This window comes from Cibotium barometz, chromosome 33 (assembly GCF_041138505.1).
Source record: "Cibotium barometz isolate CiBa-2024 chromosome 33, ASM4113850v1, whole genome shotgun sequence".
NCBI lineage: Eukaryota > Viridiplantae > Streptophyta > Polypodiopsida > Cyatheales > Cibotiaceae > Cibotium > Cibotium barometz.
The window spans coordinates 6,391,984-6,415,839 of NC_141078.1; the positions used below are offsets into that span (position 1 = coordinate 6,391,984).

The following is a 23,856-nucleotide window of genomic DNA, read 5'->3' on the forward strand; positions in this document are numbered from 1 at the left end:
AGTGCAAATTCTTTGGATATAGCTCTCATTCCAAAGCTTATAGATTATGGAATCTAGAGTCGTGATCCTTGGTAATTTCTCTCACGATGTTCTCTTTGTTGAACCCTTACATGATTCTCACTCTTATCCTAAGCTTACCATCGAGATCCCTCCTCCTGCTTTGACCACCCCAACTCCACCACCAACTTCTCTACCATCAACTTCTTTACCCCCTGCCTCTCCATCCCCTCTTCCTCCTACCCCGGCTTCTTCTCCTACTCTTGCTCTCCTGTGCAATAGAGGATTGCCCCCAAGATTCCATGATGGCTGAAAACCACTATCCATGATTCTCATCTCTCCAATATGGAACTTCATCAGCTTATTCATTCTTCAGCACAATCTTTGACATGGGCAGGGAGATTACATCAGCTTTTTCATTCTTGTCGCCTCACCCTAATGAATACAATGATATGAGCTTACTACAACTAAAGAGGCTCTTGCTCTTCCTAAGTGGTGGGCAACCATGGAGGCCGAGATTGATTCCATTGAGAGGAATAATACATGGGAGCTTCAGGATTGGTCAAGTGGGTCTTTAAGACCAAGTTTCATACTGATGGATCTCTGTACAAACACAAAGCCAAATTTCTTGGCGAAGGGATACTCTCAGAGTGAGGCTGTGGATTATGAAGAAACTTTTATTGCTACAGCCAGATACACCACCATTTAGATAGTTCTTGCTCTTTCTCGGATAGTTATTGCTCTTTTTGCTCATGATGAGCACTGGCCGGGTTTACCAAATGGATGTCAAGTCTACATTTCTTAATGGTGTATGTTGAACAACCTCAAGGTTTTCAGGTTCCCGTGCATGAGGGTAAGGTGTACAGATTGCACAAAGCCCTTTATGGTTTAAAATAGGCACCCAAGGCATGGTATGATAAGATTGATGCATTCTTTCTTTCCCTTGCATTCCAGAGATGCTTTTCTCTATTTTATTGTCTTATATGTTGATGATTTATTGATCACTAGCTCACATCTTGCCAAGATTAAACAACTCCAGTCAGATTTAGCTCTCACCTTTGAGATAAACGATTTAGGACTTCTCCACTACTTTCTTGGGATAGAGGTCTACCAGGCTTCTAATGGAGTGTTTCTAAGCCACTATAGATTTTTGTAGGCAGCTCCTGGAGACATTTGGGATGACTAAGTGCCGTCCAATTTCTTGTTCGATGGATCCTAACTCCAAGAGCCCGACATTTCAATATTAGTGTTCTCAGTCAGTTTTCTTTTTCTCCTTGACATTCATTGGCAGGCCGCTCTGAGGGTTCTCCGATACTTATCTGGTACATTGGACTCTAGTATCTCTTTCAAAGGAGGCACTGAGCTTGTTGGATACTCTGATGCCAATTAGGCAAGGATACTCAATGATCCACTTCTGGTTATTGCTTCACTCTTGGTTCTAGTCTTATTTCCTAGAGATCCAAGAAGCAGAATACAGTTTTATTATCTACCGAGGCTAAGTTATCGTGCTTATATGGATACCTACTGTGAGCTGTTATGGTTGTTTCATATGTTGAGAAATATTGATATACTCTGAGATTATATGATTTGTATTTGTACAGATAGCCAGAGTGCCTAGCGTTGGCTTGAACTTCATTCTTCCATGGCAAGACCAAACATATTGAGGTCCACTTTCACTTTGCTCATGAGCTGGTCACCGTCGCGATGACGGCATCATTACACTAGAGTATTATGCTTCTCAGGACAACCATATTGATCTCTTCACCAAACCTCTTCCTTTGATCAGCTCCTTACTTGTATGGGAGTCAAACCCCTGTGTTGGAGCTAAGAGGAGGTGGTGGACATGTCATCTCGGCCCATTTTATGTCACTTTTTTGCATATATTTCTCTGATATAATTAGGGATTTTTCTTGTATTTTTTTGGCTATTTTATAACTTAGTTTTAGGCTTTTTTAGGCATTTTACCATTTGTCCAAACTAGTAGCTTTTTTGTTACAGCCAACTGGCTCTACAGATATGTATATAAGCATGGACATTGTTCATTCATAATTCATAAAATACATTTCAAATCTTGGCGGTCTACTTTCTCTTGTTTGATCTCTACTTGCTTGGCTAAGATCTGATAAAGATTAAAAAAGTGAAGAAGAAAATAAAAAAATTTGTTTGCCCAAAGATTTTGAATGGAATTAGCATGTCAAACCAATCCATCCAAAAGGACTAGATCTGCTAGGAGTAGAAGATGATGAAGAGGATCGAATCTTCAAAGAAAACCTAGACTTGGTGAGTTTATTTGAAAGGTAAGAGGATCATGTCCATATACACACCAGGTGTGTTCAGCATTTAGCATGATGTCCAAGAAAAATAGGAAACAAGAAGCTGATCAAATCAAAGATTTGACAAAGGAAGAGTCCTCGCCAAAAGAAAATTTCAAATCTTGGTGTATGGACACATAGAGAGCCCATGAGAAGGCCCCATGAGAAGGTAAAATAGAAAAGTACTAGAGTGAGAAAGAGGATAGCCTAACAAATATGAACCTTGGAAGTGAGAGTTTCAGGCAGGCTATATGAAAAGCTCAAACACAAGCTCAAAGAATTAATAAATGCACACAAGGATGTATTTGCATGGAGCTATGAGGATATGAAGGGGATAGATCCCATGTTTTTAACTACATCAAATCAATTTGAAGGAGTATGAAATTCTGATTCTTTAACAATAGAGGTATAGACTGAATCTGAACTATGCAAAGCAAGTAAAAGAGGAGATATATAAGGTGTTAGATATAGGATTCATCTATCCGATTAAGAAAGCCAGCTGGTATCACACCTATTCTAATTTTTCCCAAGAAGAATGGGAAGCTCAATGTATTTGTAGACTATAGGAAACTAAATGCATCTACCATACTAGATCCATTCCCATTACCTTTCACACACGATATGTTGGATGATGCAGTTGCATAACACTAGATGCATTCCTTTCTGGATGGATACAATTAGGTCCAAATGGCATTAGAGGATAGGGGAAAATGGCATTCATTATAAAATGGGGTACTTTTGCGTCCAGTGTCATGACTTTTATCTTGAATTACCACAGCTACCTTCTTCCGAGGATGGTATAAGAAAAATGGCATTCATTATAGAATGGGGTACTTTTGCATGACTTTTATGTTGAAGCACCACAGCTACCTTCTTCCAAGGATGGTATAAGAAGTTTTTTGTAAGTATCTAACAACTTTCATGAGAGTGTTTGTAGATGACTTCAATGTGTTTTGAAATAAATCAAAACATCTACGACACTTGTTATGTCTGGAGAGGTGTAGACATATGAGGTTGAAGCTGAATCTAGCTAAATGTGCCTTTGCAATGACCAACAGAATGCTGCTCGGGCATATTATGTCTCATGAAATACTGTCATTAGATCCAAGGAAAATCATGGTAATCATCAAGCTAAGTCCACCAAGAAATTTGAAGGAGCTTGGAGAATTTTTGGTTCAAATCAAATGGCACAATAGATTTCTCACGTATCTAGCCCATGTAGCTTTCCCATTATATACTTTAACTAAGAAGGATGCAACGTTTATGTGGTCATAATAATGTGAGAAATAATTTCAAAATAGGCACCAAATAAGCACCAATTATGCAACCCTCAAACTGGAATAAAATATTCAATGTGCTTGAAGTGGAAGATGAAGGATGGTTTCCACCAGTTTACCATGCAAGCAGAATGCTATCTAGAGAAGAAAGTAAAAGAGAAGCTCTTGGACTGGTTTTACCTATCAAGTTCAAACATTATTTTTTGGGTATTAAGTTTTTGTCTCATACGCATCATCAAGCCTTGTTATATTTAATCAAATTTGACAGGTAAAACTAGAAATATGGATGCTACTACTACAAGAATTCAATTTCATCACAGCATATACACTAAGAAACAAGCATGATGTGGCATATTTCTTATCTAGAGTTGAGTCAAGAGAACAACCACAAGGTGTCCTAGATCAGCTATGGATGTAGACTTGTTTGCTATGGAATCTTAACGGACAAGGAATTGGTACCATGAAATTCTAGAGTTTATCACACAACAAGGGACATTTCCATTTGACATAACAACAGACTAGAGAAAAAAAATGGATGTGAAGTGTAGTAGGCTATGTAGAACGGGAATCGATCAAATCATCCAAAGATGTGTGCCACACCATGAATAGAAAAGCGATCTTGGTGGTAGCACATCAGGGAATAGCAAGAGGTCATGAGGTCACTTCTTCGGTGACATCACAGAGAAGAAAATTCTGGCAGTTAGATTATGGTGGCCATTAGTTTTGAAAGATTCATGGGAGTCTGCTAAGAAATCCACTTCTCAACCAACCACACAACACTATTCACAAAACAATGGCAAAGGAAAAGATCATTGCAATAGGGAGTGGAGGCTCTAAAAAGAGTGGAGGAAGAAATATCGCCTCCTTGATAGCATCGTCAAAAATGTTATGGCTTGCTCCAACACTCTCCAAAACTCTCTCTAATATTCATAGAAAGGCACAAGTCGGAGGGGGATGCTACCTTGCCTCAAAACTCGCCTCTCTTGAAGATATCGAAGCTCTCCTAGTGGTTGTCACTCCCCTTCAATTTCTCACCTCCAAGTTGTCACCATGCAAGTTGTGCAGCATGCAAAGACTCACTCCTCTCACTCTCCACTCTCTCACACATAAAGAATGGAAAGGAACATGCACTAAGAATCAGGCTAGACTCTACTCGTCTCGCAACTCTCTCTCTCACCCATAGACTAGAGCTAGTAGAGAGCTAGAAGACTCAATCAGGACGACAAAGGGGAAATGTGTCCTTGTATTATGAGAAATTGTCTTATATAATCTAGCCTTTATTCACACTTGGGTGCCCAAAATTCATAAGCTAACTGAGCAAGCTTGGACAAAGCCATCTTTCCCATAAGTGTTACATCTTTTATAGTGCCTTTTCATGACACTTATGCCTCACTCTCATGTATGTCGGAGAGCGTCTAGTTAACCCAAAATGGGATTAGCTTGCACTATATCATTACCTCTATCTAATCTCCTAAAGAGGTAATCTTTATCTAATCTCTTCATATCCTAAAGAGGTAATCTCTATCTAATCTCTTCATATCTTAGGGTTTCTAATCCCTAACTAATTTTCCTTTCTCTTCTAATATCTAATCTCTTAAAGTGGTAACCTATATCTAATCTCTAATCTCTTAAAGAGGTAATCTCTCCTAATCTCTTAAAGAGGCAATCTCTATCTAATAACTCTCAAAGAGATCTTATATTTCTTCAAGTCTATTAGGGTTTCTAATCTCTAACTAATTTCTCTTTCTCTTATATAGGGTTTTTTTTTGTAAGGATTTTAATTTTATATTAGGGTTTTCTTTTCTCTTCTAGAATGTATTAAAACTAAAAATCTCAAATGTTTTGTATCTTGGTCACCTACCTTCTTGGATGCTTGTTGCAAGGCGAGGAAATAGGCTCCTTCAATCAAGCACCAAATTAACCCTTGGAAAGCTCACTCTTAAAAAAAGCATGATATCATGTACAAAGATCTGTATACAAGGTTTTTGAACATAAACATATCATTTCATGTATGTATACATTTTTTCTCAAATAAATATTTTATACCCATACATTGTAAGCCAAATAATGCACTAGGCTCCTTCAATCAAGCACCAAATTAACCCTTGGAAAGCTCTCTTAAAAAAAGCATGATATCATGTACAAAGATCTGTATACAAGGTTTTTGAACATAAACATATCATTTCATGTATGTATACATTTTTTCTCAAATAAATATTTTATACCCATACATTATAAGCCAAATAATGCACTAGGAGCTAGTAAATCATACACCTCTAAATGTAAAATTGTAAATATACGTAATCAAAAAAATGTCTCTTATTAAACTCGAGTGCTATCATACATTTTTTTTCAATGATCACACCAAGGATTAATTAAGTTACACTCAAGGTAAATTTTCTCCCTTATCTCAAATCTCATTTTGCTACATCTCACCCTTGGTTAATATTTATTTTTTTATATTTAATTTAAATTTTTAGGTTAATATTCAAGAAGAGCAAGAGAAGGAGGAGCAGGATAAGGAAAAAAGAAGAAACATTAAGAAGAAGAAGAATAAATTTTCTTGTTTTCCTAGCTCTTGTTGGAAATTTTTTTTCCTAGATGTCGAAGAAGAAGAAGAAGAGAAAAAGAAGACCTTCTTCTTGTTGGAATATTTTTTTCCTAGATGTCAAAGAAGAAGAAGAAGAGAAAAAGAAGACCTTCTTCTTGTTGTTGTTGTTTTTCTTCTTGAATCTAATCAACTTATGGGTTCCCATTTCTTGCATGATGTAGCCTTAATTTTTAGTCATCCATTCGTGAACTCAAGTTTCAACTTGTGTACATCCAGTTAACAAAGGATGTAGCACATATACTTCTTGCTTTTTATTCCATTTCTTCATGTTAATAAGCAAGAGGAGTAGAAAGAACAAAAAGAAAGTCTTCTTTTTCTTCTTCATCTTCTTCTTCTTAGGTATTATTTTATTACTGAAAATATTATTTTTATCATTTAGAGTTATTCGAGTCTAAATGGTAAAAACATTATGTTAATAAAAAGAAGCGAAGTATAGGACCAAGAAGAGAAATAAGAATGATTTCTTATTCTCCTTCTTAGAAGAATGACTTCTTAGAGAGAGGAGAACAAGAGCTTCTTATTCTCCTTCTTCTTCTTCTTCTTCTTCTTCTTTTTCTTTAAAGAACGAAGAAAGGGAAGAACAATAAATTCTTATTCACCTTCTCCTCCTTTCACTTCTTCATTTTGTTGTTATTAGAATCTACAGAATGAGGAGGAGAAATCCTCCTCCATTTTCTTCCATTTCTTTTTTTTTTACTTTTTTAAACATTTTTGCTTTGTGCTTGGGGTTGTTAGCATAGCTTTGCTAACATGGGGAAAATGGCATGCTCCTACACACATAGCCATGGAGTACACATGGACACATGAGCATGGAGTAGGAGACATGGATCAAGAACAAGATAAAAGACACAAGATAAAGATACAAGAAAAACATCATAGTGTATTCCATATCCATCATGTTGTGTATCCAAGTATCATGTACAATATATTGTGTATTGTGTATACAAGAATCATGCATATTGTGTGTGCCAGAATCATATACAATTTACATACAAGAGGGGCTTTATACAGCCATCCAACCATGTGACTCTTGGGATATCCATGTGACTATTGGACTCCCATAACTTCCACAAGATCCTAACTCCCTCTTGTAACCAATTCTTGATATGATATCTTTTAATAACCAACAAATCCCACAACTCATTAGCTACTAATGCTAGGGGATGTTCACACCCAAGCTAATGCCAAAATGCTAGGGGATATATACACAGTTCAACACCTCTCTTCTCCTTTGTTTAGTTGGGAGTGTACTATCTCCTATCAATGCCAAGTACATCATGAAAATCTATGAATAAGTGACTGCCAAAGGTACAATGCAAGTCATTTCAAGTTATACAATATATTAATCAAAACCACCAAAACTGATGGTAGACCAAGGAGATGGTGGAAAGATGATTTTCACCAATCTGATGAAGAGTCTACAAGTATATGCTGATGAATATCTCATCCATGGGCACTCAAGTGTGCTACCATCTATGTCGATGTAGCCACCTGCTTCTGCTCAATGTGTCCGAGAAGTCAGCTTTACCTCTAGAAGTTCACAAAGTGAGTCCTCCCTTGGGTCCTAAAATTACATCATCCAACAAGTAACTGCGTTTTAGAAATCATTAGATCATTTTCTTATGCTTTTAACATTTCCATTTTGGTTTATATTTTGTTTGTTCCTTTTCCTTACAAGCAGCTCAATAGGGACCTCAGTGAGCTTTTTCTTCAAACCTCGTGCATTCTCACTAGGTCTTATGGACGTCTTGACAGGTATCTCACTGAGCTTTCTCCTCCGGCTTTCATGCTTCTTTATCCGGGACTTATAGGCGACTCAGTAGGGATCTTCAACTAGGCTTGCTCCTGACCTCATGCCTTCTCACTCGATTTTACAGGCGTCTCGGTAGTATCCTTAGTATAAGACTCTTCCTCTGGCTCTCGTGTCTCATTTTAAGACTTATACAAATGACGCAGTCGAAATCTCGCATGGGCTTTCTCCAGACCTCATGCCTTCTCACTGGGTCTTACAAGCGTCTCGATAATATCCTCAGCTAAGCGTCTCCTTCGGCCCTCTCATGCCTCATTCTTTCAATATTAATATCACGGTCGAGACCTTGCTGGGCTTCCTCCAAACCTCATGCCTTCTCACTCGGTCTTATAGATGTCTCAGTATCCTCAACTAAGCGTCTCCTCCGGCCCTTTCCTGCTTCATTCTTTCAATATTAATATCATTTTTCCATTGACACCATATTTCAAGACAATACTTCAAGAATTGGTCAATTACTTACCATTCAAGTTCATCAGGTTGTCCATCCCGAGTTTCCCAACGGAGGTGAAGGATGCGTTCCATGTACTCCATGCAGCAGACATAAATGAGCTGGATCATCAAAGCCAACATGTCGTATGCCATACATGTGCTTCTTTTAATGTGCTCCTTTAGATTTTCAATTGCCTTCTTTCTTATGTAATTTAGACATGCAAGATTCCCGTGAACTCATTTTTCAATGATAGTGCACAATACGACTTCAGGTGACAATGCTTACACAAATAGAATTGATAATCTTTGTCGTGACACAACTCACTTTCTTCCCATTTTTAGTGTTTGATTTGCTATAAGCTCCTGCAACTAGTGCACCATAATAGCGCAAGATCAAGTGTGCTCCCAACAAGTAGAGCTTGATGCAATACCAAGGTTCTTGCCGTTCACACGCAAGACTGCTTGATCTTATCTTTTAGTGTTCATTTTGAAAAAAAAAACTCTTGCTTATGTATATTTCCCGTGCATGGAAAAACATTATTCCAAGGTGCCCAAGGAATCATAATAACTGTATCATCCTCATTGACATGAGGATCATCATGAAGTAGTCCATGCGCATCATCAGCCATGGCTGCATCTACATCAAGAACACATCATCATTATCCTCAACTATGTGAGATGGCTATATCAAAAACAATTACATCCTCAACAAGGTGAGGGAGATAGTAGCTGTCAGCATAGTTCTCTTGGAATTGATACACCATGGACACAAAGTAAATGCTCTTGTAATGAGGACAAAACTATGTTGAAGAGTAGTAATCAACACATTCTATTAGAGTTAATCCAAATACTTTTGGGATTATGCAATTCATTTTTTTTTTCAAAAACGGAGGTAACAAGCATACACGATAATGATTCAATCATGACTTACATACAAGCAACAATAATTATATCATTGAATGGTTTTTTAAAATAATTATATCATTGAATGGTTTTTTTGAAAGTAAATGCATAATTCTCTCTCTCTCTCTCTCTCTCTCACACACACACACACACACAAACACACCCACACCCACACCCACACCCACACCCACACCCATACAACAAATTTCAATTTCAAAGCACAAGCAAAGCTAGTTAAGCCCTAGGTTTAAAGTTTTGACTGTAGAAAACACCTTGCGTCATCATGCCTTGAGGTGCCGCACCATATTGTGCCCCTCCATACGGCATGTGTGAAGCTGGTGGACCTGTTTCACCGGGCTGCCCCATGGCTAGCTCATACATGTCAAGCTGGCCATGCATATTTGCCCTTTGTTTTGCGCCCTCCATTGCGAGTTTGCATATTTGTCCAGACCCTGCCGGCCCTATGTATGTGACTTTATCCATGCAATTGAAGAGAGGTTCTAGTTTTTGTACAATCTCAGCACGGCCACCCTAGCTTCGTCATGAACGTCACCACTAAACACAGGTGGGCCAAGGAGAGCTCCCTGCTAGTTGCATCCACCAAGAAGGAACCTAGGTGAAGGCCAGAAAAAAAGCCTACAGGGCCCAAAACGACCTGTTGAACATCACGAGCACTAGTGAGCATGGTAAAGACGACATTACTATGCTAAGCGAGGACCAACAAAGAGTCGGCATAGACAGTGCCCAGATCGCACATGCGTTGAGCTTTGCTACGCGTGCAATTGTAGACAGTGTGACCGAGTAGCCCACATGTGTTCTTACCCACGAGCACAACCCGAAGAACGACAAACGTGCCGAAATGACTGATCTCAACATCCAGAAGGGTGCCCACTCCATGGCTCACGACTCTCGAGAACCTTCTCATCCTTGCGGCCCACTACAAACGACGATCGAGCCTACCACTGCTGAGGAACCCACATATATTCATTCGACTCAACCCACCTTCTATGATAGCCATATGTATAAGTTTGCCCTAATCTAAGGCTCCTATTTTAGAACGTGCATTCATGCAAACAAAGGTAATATCATTTGACTCAATCCCCTCTTGTTGTATCCTAACAACAACTGCAAGAACCTCTACACCACACGCATTGTGGACAAGTCTTGAAATCATTACACTCCATGTAACCAGCTCTCCCTTTATGCATACTACTATTCTCTCATCTTGCAAGAAATGCATATGGATTAGGCAATTGACTTTTAATCAAGATCTTGTGGACAAGAAGAAGGTAAAAGCTTCTCGTCCCGTCGTAATGGCCGAGTGTTAGCATAGCCTTGCTAACATGGGAGAAATCACATGCTCCAACACACATAGCCATAGAGTACACATGTACACATGAGCATGGTGTAGGAGACATGGATCAAGAACAAGATAAAGATATAAGCAAAACAACGTAATATATTCCATATTCATCATGTTATGTATCCAAGAATCATGTACAATATCTTGTGTATTATGTATACAAGAATCATGTATATTGTGTGCCAAAATCATGTACAATTTACATACAAGAGAGGCTTTATATAGCCATCCAACGATGTGACACTTGTGATACCTATGTGACTCCTGGACTCCCTTAACTTCCACAAGATCCTAACTCCCCACTAGCTCTCTTGTAACCAATTCTTGATATGACATCTTTTAAAATAACCAAATCCCACAACTCATTAATGCTACTAATGCTAGGGGGTGTTCACATCCAAGCTAATGCCAAAATGCTAGTGGGTATACACACCCATCAATAGGGGTTTATATTTCTCGTCATCTCATTTTTTCTTTGAATTCTTTTGTTTTGTAAACAAATAGTGTGTAGACATTGGATGCTATATATCATAGCAAACTTTGGAATGTAAATCACTCAATCTTTGCCACATGGCCATTCATAAGCTTTTCGTGTGTGTGTGTGCATGTGTGCGTGATCATAACCGTTTAGGCTGCCCATGAGGGAACTATCATGATTTGGCATAATTACCATGGAAGGGTCTGAAACCAAAATGAGGTTATCAGAAATCCAATGTAACCAACGAAATGGGGAAACTCTACCATTGCCTATCATATATCATTATATTAAGTTACAGGTTAAATTCCAGTAAACAGTGAGAGGATTCGTGTCTCAAATCACAAAGCAATTTTTACATCTCAATCTGGTAACAAAAAAAAAACCCTTTCTTCACTTTGTGCGAGGTTAAAATACATGAAAAAAAAAGCGCACAAGCTACAAAACCATGGGTACAAATCTACCTGCCATGCCCGAGAGAGTACAGTGTTGCAACAGCATGCTCAGTAATCGCTCTACCCACTGACCCTGTTGATTCATTGCCCTGGATTGCCACAAGGCCTGGAACAGCACATGCATCTATTATGTCAGATCTGTATGTGGGATCCTCTGCAAAATTGTGCAAGGCCTCCGTGGCATTTCCTTTTACCTCTGTAGAACGATCTTGTAGCAATTCTACAAGGATGGGGATGACACCAGTTTCAGCTAAGGCCTGCCTATCATCATCGTTGTAGGTAAGCTGAGCTATGGCCCCCGATACATTTTCTCTCAACTCATCATTTTCCTCTCTGAGAAGTCCAACAAGAACAGGAATGACACCTGATACCATTACGACAGAGACAGAGTGTCTGTAACTTGAAAGGTCCCAAATAATGTCTGCTGCTGCAGCCTTGGCCTCAACATTACCATGGCGAAGAATCCTCACCAAATGATCAATGATTGCCAAGGCATTCTCCTCTGCCACTGCTAGAATACAAAAGGCATCTTCTGCAATATCCTTCCCATGTGGATTGCCCCCTTCCAGCAAGCCAATGAAGAGTGGTATTGCCCCCGCCTGTGCAACCTGCCATAAATGATCTACACACGCTGAGATTATACCAAGCGAATTTCCTGCCACTAGTTTTGCTGCCTCATCTCCATCACGAAGCAAATCAATTAGTACAGGTATTCCACCTGCATTAACAACCCTCCTCCTCAATCTCTTGGTGAAAGCAAGAAGCCCCAGTGCATGGGCAGCTCTTGCTTTAGCAGCCATAGAACCAACCTTCACAGCCTCAATTAAGGAGGAGACTCCAGAGCGATTGGCGATCTCCAAACGAATATCACGTGAACTTGCAAGTACACCTAGAATTTCTGTGGTTAAGCACTTAACTCTCACAGAGGAGGAGCTAACAAGTTCCAGAACAACCTCAAGGCCTCCAGCTTGAGCAAAAATTGCTTGGTTGACCTTTGTGGACAGAACTAGCTCTCGTAATGCCTGCAGTGCTAGAATCTGCAGCCTTCCATCACATTGGGAGGCCAAGTTCAAAAGACCTGAAAAGGCACCTGACCTTCCAAGTGTCAACCTTAGATCTTCTCCTCTTTTGGCAAGCCTCTTTATCACAAGAACGGGCACTTCCTTATACAAAACACTTTGGGAAGAGCAGCCAAGATTGAGTATATGTATCAGAGGGGAGATTACCACCTTCAGAATTTCTTCTGATGTAAACTTTGCTTGCTTTGCAAGCAATAGACAACCTAAAATTCGCATGTCTGGATCTGGTACATTGATCAATTTGACGAACATAAGTCCGCACTCAGCACTTATGGCTTCCACAAAAGCATCATCCTGTGCCATCTCGATCAAAGCCTTCATCAACTTTTTCTTACTAAAAGATAGCACACCGCCCCGCCGTAGTAATGAGATGAGTGCAGCTTTGACTTTTGCCATCCTACTGTTACCATCCTCATTAGAACTGCAAGCTTCATCCAACCAACCATCCAGTTTGATGTCTAGATCTGGCCGAAACATATCACCTTCGTGAACACAGTCACCTTCTTCCATCACTGCTGCTTCACTTGAAACTGCACATTAGTATCCAAATATATCAGAAGATTTGGTTTTCATATGATACCTGAATCTAAGCATATTCACTACCTGCACTGCATGACCATGAACTCATCTTTCATGCTTGATACTAATGAAACCTAGAAAGGCTTAATATTCATAGAACATTTATCAGCGTGTCCAGGGGGAGCAATTACTTAAACATACTAATACTAAGGTGCACTGATTAACAAAAATGGATATAAAAGACAGCAACCTGTTGGAGTATGCACAAGTGGAAGCATAGACAAAACAAGAGAGAGAAGAGGGAGCAAAGGAGAGAGGAGGAGGAGCAAAGGAGAGAGAGCTTGTGGACAAGATCACCTTTTATAATAGCATGAAGCTTTACAATGGCAATAGCCAGCAAGAAGTGTCGAACTTGTGCTTGGGATTGGATTACATCAAGTGAATATCTTAGACCCCTTTTATAGTGAAGGGAGTGAGCTGGCCGACTGCTCATATAGCTGGCCAACTTGCTCACGACTTCCTAAACTAGAAGAAATAGCTAAAATACCCAAAATAGGTTAAGCCCATAAATACACTGAGATGCACAATTCTAACACCCCCTTTGCAACTCATAGTGTGCAAGAGTCCGAAGAAGATAAGCTGATGAAGATGCACCCCTGGACCCTCCATTTCTGCAGATAGAGCACCTACCAATCTGTTTCCTCGAAACAAAAATGCCACCACAGAAAACAAAGAACTTTGCTTGGCTTCGAATTCCCACACAAGTGTGTAGTGAACTCCAAGAATAAGATGATGAGCTCCTAGACACCGCGCCCATAATCCCCAACAGTGGATTGTGAACACATCACGTCCCAAAAAGCCTCAAACAATGAACTCGGAACAAATCCAGTCCATAATCTCTGCTATACCAAAGATGACCATGTTCTACCACATTTTTAATGCTTCGAACTCCAACTCACCGTTCCCATGCACCAACAAATGGAGCTGCTACTAACCCCCTCTCCCACCCACAAGCCTCCTCTAGCAGGAAGTACATGGGGGGAACTGCATGTATACTAGAGAAGTACACCATCTTGGTCCTCCTGAGCCAGAAGCACCCTGGGAGCCCTAGATGTGTTACCAGAAGTATCTGTATCACTGTCGTGTGTCCTGTCTTTATTCTTATGTTGAGATGAAGACTTTCCCTTGGTCTTGTCCTCCTTGGACAAATAATCCTTGACAGATGTCCTCTCTTCCCACATGAGAAGCAACGTCTCCGACCTTTCTTCTGTACTGAAGTAAGTGCCTGATCTGAACTATTAAGAGACACCTTCATCTTACCCTGAGAAACAAGGACGGACTCTTCTTCCAAAAGAAGGGAGCTAAGGTTATCAAAATCGAACTGAGTGGTTGTGACCTGGCACCACAAAGCTCGAGAAACCACATCATACTCCGGGGGAAGCTTGGTGAGGATAAGTGCAGCCAACTGAGTAGAGGACAAAACAACACCCATTGCTAATAACTGGTCATGGATAACTTTGGCTTTCGTAAGAAAGGACTCCATAGAACTGCCAACAAGAAATAACAAACCGTAGAGTTGCCCTTGCAAAGTAAGGGCCCTCGTTGACGAATCTCGAGCAAAGAGATCCCCCACCAAACCCTCGTGGATGAACCAGATCCGTATATTCAACGTCCGATTGTAATAGTTGGTTCCGTCCAACTTGTCATCCTTGTTCATACAGGGGAAGCCATATCCACAGCAACAAAGTACACAAATCTCAGCACTCCAAGACTTCTCTTGAGCACTCTCCAACGAAGCAAGGCACCAAGACCAATTAGCCCCCTCTCAAATCTTAGAGAGAGAGAGAGAAAGAGAGAGAGAGAGAGAGAGAGAGAGAGAGAGAGACTGGACAGCAACAGTCCTCCAAAAACTCACCGAAAACACCCAACCAGAGGGAGGGGAGGCCAGGGAAGAAGTAAAGATGTCAGTGCTGTTTGTCAGGATTCACCACATGCGAGAAAACACCTTCCAATGCAGTCCACGCTGTAAAAACAGAGAAAACAGCTCTTTCACCGCAATCAATGCTGAAAAACAGCACCAAGAAGCTTGCCGATGATGCTTGGCACGAAGCAGCAGCGACAGGGCAGCCCGGGGAGTGAAACGCTGATGAGGAAGAGCACAAGGAGAAGAAAACGCAGCCACTTTTTGGTGCTCCAGAAAACGCAGCAGATGGGAGGAGAAAACAGCCACCTTCAGTAGCCAAAAACGCAACCAACGGAGGAGGAGATACAGCTGCCTTCAAGAGCCAGAAACGCAGCCAGCAAAGAAGGAGCAAAATCGCAGATGTGGGCAGCCAGGATCCTAAGCGATTGATACCATGTTGGAGTATGCACAAGTAGAAGCATAGACAAAACAAGAGAGAGAAGAGGGAGCAAAGGAGAGAGATCCTGTGGACAAGATCACCTTTTATAATAGCATGAAGCTTTACAATGGCAATAGCCATTGTAAAGCTTTACAATGGCAATAGCCATTGTAAAGCTTTACAATGGCAATAGCCAGCAAGTAGTGTTGAACTTATGCTTGGGATTGGATTACATCAAGTGAATATGTGAGACCCCTTTTATAGTGAAGGGAGTGAGCTGGCCGACTGCTCATATAGCTGGCCGACTTGCTCACGACTTCCTAAAATAGAAGAAATAGCTAAAATACCCAAAATAGGTAAAGCCCATAAATACACTGAGATGCGCAATTCTAACACAACCAACATGCCCCCACTACACCATATGGGGTCCACATGGCCAGGACCCCCACCCCTTTTTTGCAGACTATTTGCTTTACTTGGGATGAGGATGAGAAGTACAATGCTGAAATCTGCAAATTAAAGTCCCTTTCCGTGCTCTCGTGTTCATTGTCGCTTGCCTCATGGCTAGAGTTACGGGAAACAGTGCCCCCCAAGGAGGAACAACGTTCCCACATAAGGTGGATAAAGTTTTTTTTTTTTCAGAAAGAGACTTCTATTAAGTATGAAAAAAACAAACAACAATCACACCTATAAGCCAGAAAAGAATAGAATCACCCCAATATGTAAGGTGATTTCAACCACTGAGGAGCATCATGATGCCATGTAAAGCATAAGGTGGATAAAGTTTTGTTTTGAGACTCGCCTCAAAATTCGCCCATTGCACTATGTATGCAAAAACCTGCACTTCTCATTTTTTGAATCTTCTCTGCACTTTGTTCTCTGCGTGTGAACTGTTTGTACATCCGCACACTACTATACATATATACTATCATAAGGCCAAGAGAATCTAAACTTACAAATAATTTTAAAAGAAAGAAGAGAATCATTAAAAACAAACAAATCAAAAATAGGAAACCTTAATATAGAACACCCAAGAAGAAATAATAATAATAACTTGCAAAACTAGACAAATACATAACTAAATCACACACACACACACACACACAAATTCTTTATTGAACCACAACAAAAGAATTTCCAACAAACAAGCTAAACAAATTTTGAATGACTAATTAGCAACGACAAAACAAACTTTAAATGACTAATTCACTAAAACAAAACAAGCAAATCCAAGAATACAAAAAGTGCGAACTTTACCTCAAAGATTGTCCAATCATGAAGTATTAGATCATCAACTCCATTTTGCCTTCAGCCCTGCCCTTCTTCAAGAGTGCAACCATGAATCACCTCTCTCTCTCTCTCTCTCTCTCTCTCTCTCTCTCTCTCACATCTAATTTCTGATCTTCCCTCTTTCTCTAATTTTCCTGTTCATCTATTTTTTCCCAAATTTGATCAACTTTCCCCCCAACTTGTTCAACTCCCTTTTGATTTTCACTAGATTGATCAATTTTCCCTAGACTGATCAACTTTCCCCAAAATTTTGATCAATTTCCTCCCCAATTTGAACAATTTAAAGTGATCCTTGTCTTTGCTTCCTGCCTTGTCCACCGTGTAACGGAGCGGTTAACAAGTTGAAGTCCCACTACAAGGGTCATGTGTTCGACTCCCACTCATTGTAGCTAGGAGCAACACATTGAATGAAAAAAAATGAGACAAGCTAACTAACCTGACCCTCTAGAAAAAACACGACTCCTGCACACGTAACACCGACACACTTCCTGAATGGCCAATCAAGTCCTGTCCTTGTAGATTATCAGCATCACAAATTTGAAAGTGGAAATTACAAGGCAAAGGCTGAAACTGAATAAACAAAATATTTCCTTGTGCTCTCTATGCTAAACAAGGCATGGGGGAGAGGATATGAAGATAAGTTTTGATTTCTCTTCCTCCAAGATGCAAGTGCTGTGACATAATAAAGGCCCTTAAGCTCTATTGCATCTTTGTTGAGTTCCAAGACTTTTATCTGGCACTTCTATGGCAATTGGCTACTTGACTGCTGAAAGGATAACAAATGCCATAGAAGTGCACCTTTAATAACAAACTATTTGTTAACTGAAATTTGTTCTTTTTTTCCAATTATAGCTTTAAGATGTTCCCATTGGAGTGGACTCATTTTTAGAACCCTACCTCTTCTATTGTGAACTTGGATGAAGACACATGTCTGGCAGCTTTTTACCCCACATGCACCACTTTCCAATGAGTAAATTGCCTTGATTCCACATAGGACATTCTCAAGGTTCATGCACCTCAAGAGCTTGGAAACCAGAATAGGTGTGCACCTCATTCTAGCATGTGCATCCCTAATTCTCGCCAACTCTCAGGACTTTAGATGGACATATTTTTCCTAAACCTAACCCTAATAATTCCCAAGTAGTCATGGCATGTTTGGGGATAATCCACATGATACACAACTTGGAACGTACACCTCCACTTGAAGGTCTCATATCATAAAATACCATTTAAAAAGCCATTGGACCTTCACCCCTTACTCTGTGGAACTGATATGCTAATCTAAGAAAGGCTGAGGGAATCTACCTTGATCAACCACTCTAGAAACGCAAAGTGAATTACCAATGTTAATCATGATGGAAAATGCCCCAATTGTGTGCAAATGCTTTCTAGAATTTGTCCACAAATGGATGCAAACACTTATCATGTTTCCTATATCTTCTTTCGGTGTCTGGCCTAGATTCCTTTGGCCAATGAAGATTCGTTGCAGTATCCTTTTGGCCCAGTGTTACTTGAAATTTGTTCTTTTTTCCCAATTATCAGCTTAAAAACGTCCCCCTTGTAGTTGACTGTTTTTAGAACCCTACAGGCATGGTTGCTAGGTACGATACCATACGGTTCGTACGATACAATACCATACGGGAAAATAAGGTATGATATAAAAAATTTATTATCGTATGTTATCGTACGGTCTTTTAAAAAAATACTTACAAACTTTAGTATTTTCAATTTCAAAGAGAAGACAAGTTGTCACATGACTCAAACCAAAATTCCATTAAAACCAAGTTGAAAACATGTATAGATGTTAGGCTAAAGCCTAAGTCATACAATGCGAGGCGCTCTAGGCACATGTAGCCGTAGTAGTAAGTACAAAAAGTGGTGCACAAAAAAGGGAGGCTAGAGGATTGGGGCTAGAATCTAGATGGAGAAGTGATCACTAACAAAATCACAGCTCTCGCTAGGATCATCTCCACCAGAAGAGTGCCTATCGGAGCGCTTGCAGAAGTCACCCTCCCTAAGGATGTTGCCCTCGTCATCAAACTCGGGCTCTCTAAGCTCCTGTGACAAGGCAATCGGAGCATCCTCATTTGCAAGAGCGGAGGAAGAACTACCGGAACCTCATCGTGTGTTTTAAAAAATTACTTAGAAACTTAGGTATTTTCAATTTCGAGATATGGAGTATTTTAAAAAGGAGGGAAGTATTATAGTACAAAGGAAAGCTCAAACAGCCATAGACAAGCAAAAACAAGACCATTACTCCCAAAAAAAAAAAAAAATTTGAAAAAAAAAGCGAAAAATAAATTCTCAAAAAAATCCATACAAGTTCGTACCGTGCAGTGTTCTGTACAATATGCTGTTGTGCATCGTACGGAGACAACTATGTCTACAGGTTTACAATCCCTCTTCTTTGTGAGCTTGGATGAAGACACATGTCTGGCAGCTTTTTAGTCCAATTGCACCACTTTCCAATAAGTAAATTGTTGGAGGTGGCAATTCTCGTAGCTACTCTCGGGTTATCGCATGACTAGAAGTTGTGGTGGATTATCAAGTCGAAGAGCCATATATATGGTGTGGTGGCCCCTTGTTATAGATGTCTCCTCCGGCCGGGTTTTTAGGGGGAGCAACGGCTAGGAAATGGGAGCCCAGCCACCGACGTTGCTCACTGTCCTAGGGTGGTGTGCGTGCTGCTGCTACATGACTTTGACATGGTATCAGAGCTCGGCCTATGTGATCTTGGGCGGTCCTAACCTCTGTTTGATTGAGGTGCTCAAATTGAAGGACGGTGTGGAGGTGGCGATTCTCGTAGCTACTCTCGGGTTATCACATGACTAGTAGTTGTGGTGGATTATCCCATATGCAAGAGCATGGGAAGTCGAAGAGCCATATATAGGGTGTGGTGGCACCTTGTCATAGATATCTCCTCTGGCCAGGTTCCCCTGATTCCACATAGGACACTCTCAAGGGCATACGCCTCAAGAGATTGGAAACCTTACCAAGTGTGCACCTCATTTTAGCATGTGTGCACCTGATTTTCACCGACTCTCAGGACTTTGATGGACAACGTTTTTCTAGTCCTAACCCTAATAATTCCCCATTAGTCATGGCATGTATGGAGATAATCCACATAATACACAACTTGGAACGTACACCTCCACTTGAAGGTCTCATATCATGCTAAACCATTTTAAAAGCCATTGGGCCTTCACCCCTTACTTTGTGGAACTGATATGTTGATCTAAGAAAGGCTTAGGAAACCTACCTTGATACCAGTCTAGACAGGCAAAGTGAATTAACAATGTTAATCATGATGGAAAATGCCCCAATTCCATGCAAATGCTCTCTAGAATTTGTCCACAAATGGATGCATAACACATCTATATCTCCTTTCAATGACTGGCCTAGATTCCACTTTTCAATGAGTAAATTGATTACATGCCCTCACTGTGACTTTAAAGAGAATTCACTTCGACACGGTGAAAACTTGCTGCCATTGCAAATTAAATGATCTCCCTTGGAACTCACTTCAACATGGTGAAAACCTGCTGCCATTGCAAGTGCTCCGAGCAAAGTGTGTAGCATGAGTTTGTTACATAACCTAAGTATGTAGAGTTGCAAATGCATTTGATGTATGACAAATCCTTGCAAGGGATAAATCCAAGTGTAAATTAGGGCCAAAACTGACTGAGCCCGCACACATGGACAAGTGCATTGTTTGTTTCTAGTAGTCTGCCACATGGGTGCCGGCAATGCTCATGGGAAGCCATGCCTAGCATGGGTGTCCAAATCCCTCCATGTCAACATGTACATGCAGGTGTGCACACACACTGTGTGTATGATGCAGATAGACACATAGGCTATGTAAGGGCATCCCAAAATGCACAAAATCCGAGCAGTGTGTTGGGGGAGGGTAGGCAAATGGAAGCCAATGCAATACAAGTTTACTTAGGTGATTTAATTGTAAAAAGGTAGGTTAAAATAGCAAAGAACCAGCTTGTAAAACAGCCGATCGCCAACGGGAGAGCAGCCTGGTCCTGAGTTTCAAATCCCCATTGTGCCCCATTGGCATCGCACTGCGTTACGAACACAACCTCAGGCAAGGGCTGCTACTGCAGAAGGATCTACGGTCTACTCATTTGAAGAAGAAAAAACAGAAAAGACAGCCGATCATAGGGCGTACCTGTTCTTGGGCGACGCATCGATTAAGGCCCTTTGAAGTCCACGCGCTCCTCCGAGCCCAGGATATGAAAGAGGCTTCTTGATAGGGGCAGTCAGAACGCAAACAAACCAAGAAGCTTTGGTGTCAATGATAAGGGATCACTGGCACCGAAATGTTTTTTTTCATTATATATTTTGTGACATTTTCAAGAATAAGAGTTTTTTCTAAGGTTTCATTTTTATAGTTTGAAGATTTTTTTTTTCGTACACACCCGCAAGTGGGTGGAGCCGATTTTCCCTTACAACAATTAGCCAATTATCATGGTCGGGCAAGGGCCACGTACCATCGGGCAAGAGCCACGAATTAGGCATCCCCCAACCATGACCACCGCGATGAGTCGAGTGCTGGAACAGCGGAGGGGTCTCGTATGGATCCTCCTATCTCGGGTGATCCACCACCCGAGGAGGAGGAGTCACTCGAGTGTTCAAGGGGCAAGAGCCCGAGCAACCAAACACATCAAGCGAGCATAGGTGTCCCTTTATAACATGAGAGAGCCTAGTGGGACTTGAACTCATAACCTAGAGGTTACAAGTCACAAGCTTTGACCACTACACTAACTCATTTTTATAGTTTCAAGATTTGGTTCTTAATAGTATTTATTAGTTTAGATTTGGTGTAAAATTATGTTTTGATTGGCATTTATTATGTGTGTATTTATAGTATTGTCCACCACCATAAGAAGTCTATTATCAAGCAAAGCAAGGGTGGAGGTTTATTATGTAGTTTTTGGTTTTAGAAATTTTAGCATTATAGATTTATTTTGATTAGCATTTAGTGTTTGTATAAGTTTACAATAAAAACACTACATAGTGAGAGACCCCCATTTGCAAATGAGCTTTTGTAACTTGTTTTGTGATATATTAATTAAATAAAGCTTATTTAAACTTATAATAAAAGAGGGTTGTTGGATTCTTCTTTTTTGTTACGTGCAAAGGATGTGAATCACTTGTAAATATGTTTTCCCCATGCAATGGCAAGGTCTTATTGATTAAATTTGTAAATTTTTAATAAGTTGTGGTTTTTAACTTAAGGCAATGATATGTAATCATAATAATTTATTTTTGGAACGAATTTGATTCTCCATGCCGCATTTGTGATGTCATCGTGTTTTTTTTGTCTATATGAAACCCTAACTTGCCCTCCCTTCCTTCTGCGCATGCACACACAAAGAACGCACGCACACACAATACACTCTCTTAGATGGTTAGGGTTTCACATTAATTGAGAGACCAACTACATAGGTTTTACGAGAAGTGCAAGGTTGGACGAGTTTGTTGACACATGTTAAACTTCAAGTTTGGAAGGCCGTAGTTGCATCATTAATTAATCACAAGGCAAGAGTGTTTGCTAGAGAGGAGTGCAGTTTGTAGTTTTACCCATCCTTACTAAATAAGCTATAACTTTTCACTTGGGTGTCCAATCTCAAAAAAAATTATATGGCCATGAAGCCTTCTTCAAGCTCTATCCACCTATGTGATTCAATCTTGGTGCAGCTAAAGGTAAACGTATACAATTCCCTATTTATTACTGCTTTCAAGGAGTTTTTGAAGTTTTTTATTCCTCACTAAAATGGGCATAACTTTTGACTCCCTTGTTTGTTTTCAAAACTTTTTACATGGATGTGAAGCTCTCTTAAAACTTTATGCATCCATTGATTCGATTTTTGTGTAGCCATTTTAGTAAAGAACAATAATCATGTATTGTCCTTCTCTTAAAAATGTCTAATTTTTTTTAATCTCTTTATGGAATTGTCATTCCCCATGCATCTATTTGATCCTTGAAAGCTTTTTACCTTCTCTTTCTGTAAGATGTTTTTCCCAAATCACCTAATTATATACGGATGAGGCATACCAACACTCATCCTATATCTCTAGAGGTTCACATAATCTTAAGTTGGAAGATTTTCTTCCAAAGTGTTCTCTTCTTTGGAGCGGCGAGATTAGACGAAATACTTACCTTCTCCCAATCCTTTCATATTTCCTTCTATGAATTATGATCTCACCTTTGATGCCTTTGTCTTCATCTTACTTTAGAGAGAAGAAGGAAGGTGAGAGTGCGGTGTATTCTCGTACGGGTGTACTTTTAACTTCAAGAAGTGACCAAAGTGAAACCCCCAACTTTGTGTCACAGCAATGATGGCACCACTCTCTAGCATATGATCTAGATTATGACTTCTTCAATATCTCGACCTCTATTTCTACTATAAAATTTTGAGTGTCTTTATGATGCCTTAATTCAATTCTAAGACCTTAGAAGAGCTCTTGACCTTTAGACTCATGCATCTAGGGAAACATTGTCCCAAGGAATAAAGGCACCACTCTCTAACCTTCTTATGCACACAATTGTTGTTTATCCTTCTTAAAAAAAGGATTACTTTTCCTTTTATCATAGTGATTAACCTTCAAAAGTAGTTTGAGGATATCTAATTTCATTAAGGAGTTACAACCTTCTATGTGCATATTACTAGTAAGCTAGACACACATTTATTAGGGATTTAGACCTAAGTTTCACCATTTGTTTGTTTGTTTTTTTTTTTGGGGGGGGGAGGACTTTAGATGACCAAAATTAAAGGATAAAACATGATTATATTGGCTAAAGAATACAACTTACTAAAAGATAGTCCTTTAATAGCCCTATGTAGATAAACTATGTGCCACTGAAGACATGCACTAGAAGACTGTTAGGTTTTTCACTTTATCTTTTATCTCAATTTCACTCTGATTCTAAGACCCAAGAAAATATTCACCTATGTAATTTAAGGTTTTTTTAACCTTATTA

At 39.9% G+C, this 23,856-nt stretch overlaps 1 protein-coding gene across 6 annotated transcripts; it reads right to left on the reverse strand.

Moving 5' to 3' along the window:
• Positions 1-11,445: 11,445 nt before the first annotated feature.
• LOC147619233 (ARM repeat superfamily protein) lies at positions 11,446-21,231 on the reverse strand. Of its 6 annotated transcripts, none has more exons than XM_086772879.1 (4): positions 21,040-21,166; positions 20,850-20,932; positions 16,830-16,886; positions 11,446-13,241 (listed from the first exon to the last, which is right to left on the reverse strand). In XM_086772879.1, the coding sequence occupies exon 4, from the start codon at positions 13,219-13,221 to the stop codon at positions 11,638-11,640; it is 1,584 nt and encodes a 527-aa protein (XP_086629005.1). In that variant the 5' UTR covers positions 13,222-13,241; positions 16,830-16,886; positions 20,850-20,932; positions 21,040-21,166; the 3' UTR covers positions 11,446-11,637. The 6 variants fall into 6 exon arrangements, 5 of the variants coding, with proteins under 5 accessions (XP_086629005.1, XP_086629004.1, XP_086629002.1 ...); XM_086772878.1 differs by having other exon boundaries at positions 16,830-16,894; XR_015261825.1 differs by lacking the exon at positions 11,446-13,241 and adding an exon at positions 15,752-16,481 and having other exon boundaries at positions 21,040-21,174.
• Positions 21,232-23,856: the final 2,625 nt, after the last annotated feature.